Below are 7,671 nucleotides of genomic sequence, written 5' to 3'. Positions count from 1 at the left end.
GTTTTTGTCTGGATTAATAATACCAGAGGTGGAGAAACAGCCAACACAGTTTCTTTATTGTTGTATCAATAGATGAGAAAAGAGTTGCAGTTAAAGAAGGAAACTTTATGTTTGACAGGAGATAAATACGAGTGCAGAACATTTTAACCCTGTTACACCGGAGCTGGCGTTTGTCAGCGTAATGGTCATATTTTATTGTTCAAACGGTATCACACATCATAGATAAAGAAAAAAAAAACATCACTGTAAATAACTCACGATCAGTTTTTCATTGTTGTATTTATAACAGCATACTACTGTTGCTTAAGATACTGTAAGGCAATCCTACGTGCACTAAAATAAATCCTGCACAGAATCTGAAAAGTAGTAAGCTAAGACTTAACTATAACACCAACGGAGAGAAAAGATCATTCCCACACTTCACTGGATTATAAAACCAAACAGATACAATCGATTTGTGATGCAGAAGAGGAGAGAAACATCGCTCCTTTCAGGTATAGTGTAGGGAATACACTTTGTCATTTATGGAGATATGCATCAAGCCACAGATCTCCTGAGTTTTTCAGTGACCTGAGAAAGAAAAGTCAAAAAAACATTAGTTAAACAGCAAGTGGACCATCACTCTTGTTTGTAAATCCAAGACCTTGTGGGAGTATGTACTTTGTGGAATTACCATGAACTGTGTTCATTAATCTGTCACTGTGGGTTCGCATGCATCTTGTAACCAATATATTATTATAATTTAAACTAGAAAAAAACAACTGTCCTGTGTAATAAGTCTTGTCAGTTAGTCATTATTGGACGTACCTGACAATATCAGTGAGGCCCTGCCACATAGTTTTCATTTGGTAAGGAATCCCATGTTTCTCACACAGTGCACGTACATGCGGGGCCACCAGGTGGTAGTTGTGGCGCGGCATCGTAGGAAACAGACTTCAGAGACAAAAGGAGCAGAGTGAGTTCATCAGACTGTATAACACATCCGACCTGTGTCAGCATTTGTTTTTTAGCGGTTCAGTGTAGTGACGGTTGCCTGTGCACAATGGCAAGCTTTTATTAAATGGGTTCGCACTCAAAAGTTCACTTTTGGTGTCTGTGTATTATTTTGCAATGACACCTGTACAGCAAGACATGTCTACTTACATTCAGAAAATGTTCACTTCCAGACGACACAGACAAATCAATAATTGCGAGTTGGACATTGAAAATATAGTTCACCCAGAAATGAAGATTGAATTATCTCTAAAAAGTATAAATCTATCGTCTTTTCTCAGTTCCACAAGCACGAGATACATCACTCTGCGCTTCAAATTCACTCAAGATCCAGAAATATAAATACTTTACATACTGAAAAACTATTTTCTCAAACCCTCAATCAATCTGAGTGTTGGTGTTCTACATGGACATATTTTCCTTCCAAAGTTTGAAGAGTTTGAAGAAGAGAGATTTTCTGGTTGTTGTTTTTTTTTTAAAAGCAGATAATCACGTTTTGGGTGTTAACCTCTTAAAAAAATATTTTTTTTCCCCCTATAACTTTAACTTCGATTGCTCCACCCTTTAATATTTAATAATGGGAAATAGCTACTGAACCTGAAACCAAGCAGCTTTACGGTTGTTAAAATGATCTTCTACAGTCATATTAGGTCTCTACTGCATCAGCTTGTTCTAACTCTTCAGTGGAATCTAAAATGAAAACTCAGTGGGTTTGGGGAGTGCTTGGCTGCACAGTTTGAGTTTGTAATGGTTGGCCACTGCTTCTTAAAGAGTTAATTACTGGTATCATGATTTTCAGTAGTCTCTTGTGACTGTGCTCAGCACCTTGTCTGCAAGCACAGAGGTCCTGGACTGTAATAGTTTGGCCTCAAAGCACTCGATGGTGCTGATGCAGCAGAAGCTTTCAGAGATGTTTGACGGACCCTCTATGCCTTTTGTATCTGTAGAAAGATTGCTTCTAATTTCATTGAGTTGACATTAAATTTTAGAAACTCTGTGTTTCTCCTACAAACTTTCAGTTGATGAGTCCACTCCTACTTACTGGTGTTCGATTTGAAAGTTGAGGTGCCCACTGAACCAGTCGTTGAAGAAGGACTGCTCGATATTACAGGTGGCCCGTAGCTAAAGAAGAAGAGCAGACAGAAGAGTGCAGAGGAGTTCATACATCGGCATCACTTGCAGGTGACTGTGGATTTCACAGCACTTAGGAGGTTTCCTTCATAAACCAGGTACCTGCATGGTTAGCCAGTCCTGGTGCTTCTCATGGTCGATGTCCATTGGCAGATGATTCATCTGAGTCACCCACACAAACCAGTGACTCTCCAGAAACCTGTAACATTCACAACAATGCCAAACCAGTCACTGAATAATGTGTGACACCATGTGATCGATGTGTTGTAAGAAACTGAGCATCGTTCCTAATAAAGCGTTTTTCTACAAGTCTTTGTAAGCTGAGACTAATGGGTTTATTGATGTGAATAACTCATTTATTAATGATTTTTCACTATGAGATATAAAGCACCACAAAGCACAACTTTTAAGTTTCCAGGGTTCTGGTATGTTGCCTTATAGACCACCTTCCCATTTAAATTTCACTGACAATGAATGTGTATCTACCACAAAGTTCCTACGACAAAATTTTGAAAGATGTATTTTCAGAGGATGTGCTGCATCATACGTTTAGTATGTTAAATCGGAGGTGTGTTTGTACCATGTACAAGATCTTTTACCTGACGAAGCTGATGAGCGCCACTGAGCCCAGCAGGCCATACAGGGGTATGTAACAGCAGAAGTAGCGAAGATAGTACGACATGGACCAAACCAGATCCTTCACAAGACAAGCAGGTTAATATGATTAATTTAATGAATTTGTTATCAAGATTCATGGCTCCCTAACTCATTCCATATGTTCACATGTGTCATACTCACTCTGCAGTGTTTGAGTAAACCGTTTTTCTTTAAATGTTGTAACACAGATCATTACATTAAGAACTGTTAGGCTACATTATATGAAAAAACCTAATTTAGATTTGTTCGTGCCACACAGAGGACAGGCTCTTACCACCCAGTCATGGCGGGAGATCATGGTGTGCATTATCTGAATGTGGAAGAAAACTGGAATGAGCAGCGGTGGTCCGACTGTAAGAGAGACAGTTACCAATCAGTCCTGTAACACGTTGGTGCTCACATTCATTTTAAATGACTCTTGAAAAACATACCAAGAAAGAAGTACTGGTGTTGGCGATGGTAGGGCATGTGTTTGATCTTTTTTATGCCATACTGTAAGAGAGAGGAAAACAGAGTTAAGAGTAAGCAGCTAGTGAAAGATTAAATCAGGAATCAGAAATATCAGCGTTGTGCTACTTGCCTCCACAGGTTGAGTGGCTCCAACTACAAAGATGCTCAACATGTTGACATCAGGGTCCTTTCTGAAGACATTGGGTTTAGCGTGATGCTGGAAATGTCGATGATTCCACCAGTTGGCAGAGGCTCCCTAGGAAAACTGTATTTTAATATCTAAGTAAAAAAAAAATTAAGAAAAGAAATACATGACTGAGAATCACCTTTAAATGGCCGATCGCAAACTTGTGCAACAAGTGATTCCAGCGGGACTTCTTGAAGACAGACAGGTGGCCGAAGTCGTGCTGCAGCCACCCAGCCTGCGACTAGAGAAGAAGAAGAGTGGTATTTTGACGTTTGTTTGCCACAGAATCGGACGTCATCAGAAACGTTTAGACCAAGAGATGATGGTGTCGGAGTCACCTGAGCGGTCGCCAGCATAACCGAGCACAGAAGCGTCAGCATCCAGTTAGTTCCCCAGTGCCATATCATCAGCCAGGCGAGGGCCTCCAGGAGCACGATGTGACACAGGTGGAGGCAGAAGAACAAAGGCCGAGCTCGAAACAGACCCTCGCTCTCTGCCTGTGCACGTAAAGCGTGGAAATCCTGTATGATTGCTGCCTGAGAGCGGAGAGGAGGGAGGAGACGGTGAAACAGACACATCCTGTGAAGCTCAAACGGTGACGCTCTGCTGTGGCATTTGCCAGTTTTAGAGAAATGTATGTTCTTAAAGCATTTGAGGAGACGTAGCATCAAGGTTTTTCATACAGTAAAGAACGAGGAAAACAAAAGCAGCTTGAGTTATCTAACAGCTAACAAAACACGAGTGTCCAGAATCTCACACGTGCCTAAAAAGTCAACTCAAAAGCAGTTCTGAGAATGGTCTGACCTAATCTTGTTCCTCAGGTGTTTCCGTGCATGTCACAGTGAGACTAAAACTGTTACATGAATAAAGTAAGGTTTGCTTTGAAGAAGCTGAGATGAGTCTCACATTTTTGTTCCGGTCCTGGCTGGGCTCTGACGCTGCCAGCTCTCCGATCTGCAGGGGCTTCAGAAACTTTTGCACAAACGCTGGATTAGGATGAAAAGCAGCAAACGCCTCCTGGAAAACAGAGATGAGAAATCCTGTATGTCATGAGGTAAATGAAAAGTTCTGTAGATTCATCAGTGGTGGAAGAAGCACTCAGACCATTTACTTAAATAAAACTACCAGTGTTCTTCACAAATATGAAAAAAAATGAAACTGATTAGTGTTTCATTTTTTAAGTTGCTATCACTGATATCAATAATGCATAAACTGCATTTTGCTGCTCTGTATCTGGTCGAGGTGGAGCCAGTTTTGTTTTATACAGTTTGGTAGATTAGTTTCTGAACTAGGGGTCAGGCTCCCTCCACAGGATCACACGTTAAAACAGGCGTCATGAGATGATTGATGGTGCAGGAAAGAAGAAAAAACAAGTTGAAAAAAGTTCTGTTGCTCAAATTTGTTTTAATTTTTCACACTTTTCTCTGACATTTGCTTTTTTTTTTCTTCTCTTGAACAGCTATTTAAATGAAAAAGAAGTTTATATGGGAAATGTCTCTTTGGTTTGACTGCTAACAACTCATAGACACCTGAATCTGACATGGATCCCAGACGCTGCTATTTTGTGAAGGGTTAACCACTGTTTTAATATTTAATGATGTGTTGGATTTTATGAGCTCAACGTGTGTTTTTATGTAAAATCTGAATAGGTTCAGTAACTAGTAACTACAGCTGTCTGATAAATGTAATGGAGTAAAATGTATCCTGCAGTATTTTCCCCTGAGATGTGGTGGTGTGGAAGTATCAAGTAGCATGAAGTAAATGCTCTTAGTATGAACACCACAACCACAGTTATATTCTCTGAAGTGTGTTTATACATGACTTTTATTCTGAAGAATACACTAAGAAAACAATAAGCATATTTACTGTGGCGTCCTCTCCAGCGTAGTGGCTGATGACACGAAACCCTCCTGGATGCCTTTTGGCCCACTGAGTGATGTTGTAAACCTTTCGATCTATGACCAGCCACTGGTCGTTCCTGCTGCTGTGGCTCTGCACCTCCTCCCAGGTGTAGACGCCTCCAGCACGCCCGCTGCCCGGCTCTGTCAGCTGGCCCCCACCTCCCATCCTCACCGCTGTCTCCGGCCTTGATCCTCCTGCGCACTGAACAGCAACTCAGCCACGAAGTCTGACACCTGGATGTAAAAAAAAAAAAAAAAAAAGAAAGAAAAAAAAGGTGTGTTTAACAGCAATCTGAGAGTCACAGACTGAGAGGGAGCAGCTTTCATAGGAGGAGGTTTTAACCTGTTGCTCTCTTTACTTTAACCATCAGCTGATAAGTGAAGTCAGACAAAGAGCAGGGCAACATCACTAATAATTGATGATGAAATCAACCAGGAGGCTGGCGCGTGTTTCATCATTTGTCTGTATCGACATTAAACATGAATCAAAATGTCAAGAGCACATCTCTACATTCATTTCCGATAATAATATATATTTAGGCTGTAACCCGCGTCGTATATTTTTATAGCAGCGCGTGTAGGTGGTCGCAGTTCATCATAACGTGCCATTAATGCGTAAAAACAGGTCACAAACACACCTATTAAACCACAAACTGCGCCTCGGTGAACGTTTATCGCCTGTGCTTTGATTAATTCAACAATCATCGCGGATAACGGGAGGCAGGCTGTGCAGCCCCCAGGCCCACTACATGAAGATGAGAAATATTTCACACTTACAGTTTCCAGATTTTTAGCTACTCTCTTTGGTCTTCAGTCACATCAGCAGACCAGCTCGCTTTATCTGCTCCCGTTCCGTTCAGGTCCATTTTAAATAGTAAACACCCCCAAAATCCATCCTGTGCCTTTCCTAATGTGTTCAGCGACACATTCACCCTCTCATTCAGTAGAAATTCCGAGCTGATCATTCGAGGGTTTCTGGGCCAATCGGCGAACAGTATATCCTGGACAGACGGGCTCATGTGCAATGGGCTCAACAAGCTGCTCATTGCAGCGTCGCCTGAGCGCTGAGATGGAAAGAGTCAGTAGGTGGACGTCGGTCTGACATTATCCCCCATTATAACAAATATTTACACATACGCACATTCAAGAGCTTCCTCACTAATGTACGATATTACTCAACATTACCACTGTATAATTTCATATAGATTTTTTTTTTCTGAAGCAAAGTAGATTGAATGTGCCTTTTTCATAAAAAAAGACTCTTTAATGTCAATGATGTGAGACTCCAAAGTGATATGATTAATGTTGTTAAATGTACTGTATTGTGTATCATATACATAATATATATTGTTGATGTCCCTTCAGTAAGTATTTCATTAATCTAAATACATATAGTTTGTAAGAAAAGTCAAATACAGCTTGATGAATATATGTAAGTGGATTTTTTTTGGCCAATTTGAGAATATTTTAAAATGTAATAAGTGATATAAGGGAGAGCCATAATGAGAACCTGTGTATTCATTTCATTCTGGCACATGGCCTTGGCATTGGATTGTCACCTCAGTCATATACTTTCAAGTGGACTGACACTGTGTGTAATTGTATTTATTCAACTGCTATGCTTATTATATTACAGGAATACCTATTATCCTTTTACATATTTTGAATTTTTATAGGCTTCTATGTGATTACTACTCGACCTTGCATATTGCCCCTCAGAGAGGAATAAAGTGAATTGAATTGAATTGAATTGAAATGAATTGAATTGAAATGAAATGAATTGAATTGAATTGAATTGAATTGAACTGAAGTGAATTTAAAAGTGTTGTTTGATCTACATGTCAGATCTCAATGCTGCAGGAAGCACAGGGCCAGGCCTTGTCATGTCAATGTATTTCAGCTGGCTCAATCTCTAAATCACAAATATTGTTTATTGGGTATTTACAGTCAAAAATAAGGAGCTTTGCAAGTTTAGTATGATGTGTTATTATCTTATTAATAACATACCACTGATGAGCACAGCCATTATGGTATGAAAATTGTCTTTTGCAGTTCCCACCTCCACCAGGGGGTGGTGCAGATGTGTTCCTTTGATCAGACACCACCTTGTCCTCATTTAACCCCGTGGATGCCTCAGCAGATATCATCACAGTCCTGTGTTGCCTCTGTCATCATCCAGAAACAGACGTGTAATTTAAATCAAATGTGATGTTTTATCGTTAATGATTTGCTCTTGGTTCATGATGATAAATGACTCCCAAGTGCTTTGGCAAAATTCTCAAATGATAATGAATTTATTCAAAACAACAAACTACTGGGCACTTGTCCACAGCAGATCTGAATTTCTCACTC

The 7,671-nt window shown here is 40.1% G+C and overlaps 1 protein-coding gene across 1 annotated transcript; it reads right to left on the bottom strand.

Moving 5' to 3' along the window:
• Positions 1-29: 29 nt before the first annotated feature.
• On the bottom strand, positions 30-6,388 carry fads2 (fatty acid desaturase 2). The gene is made up of 13 exons (XM_023422477.2): positions 6,097-6,388; positions 5,285-5,553; positions 4,325-4,435; positions 3,757-3,954; positions 3,558-3,659; positions 3,362-3,487; positions 3,213-3,273; positions 3,056-3,132; positions 2,724-2,821; positions 2,227-2,323; positions 2,036-2,115; positions 808-933; positions 30-570 (listed from the first exon to the last, which is right to left on the bottom strand). Exons 2-13 carry the CDS (start codon positions 5,483-5,485, stop codon positions 519-521), a joined length of 1,329 nt encoding a protein of 442 aa, XP_023278245.1. The 5' UTR covers positions 5,486-5,553; positions 6,097-6,388; the 3' UTR covers positions 30-518.
• Positions 6,389-7,671: the final 1,283 nt, after the last annotated feature.

The sequence above is a fragment of the Seriola lalandi genome, unplaced genomic scaffold (assembly GCF_002814215.2).
Source record: "Seriola lalandi dorsalis isolate HSWRI2012SDOR001 ecotype SW California unplaced genomic scaffold, Sedor1 jcf7180002054682, whole genome shotgun sequence".
NCBI lineage: Eukaryota > Metazoa > Chordata > Actinopteri > Carangiformes > Carangidae > Seriola > Seriola lalandi.
The sequence above is the reverse complement of the archived record's forward strand: the minus strand, read 5'-3'. Positions and strand labels throughout refer to the sequence as shown.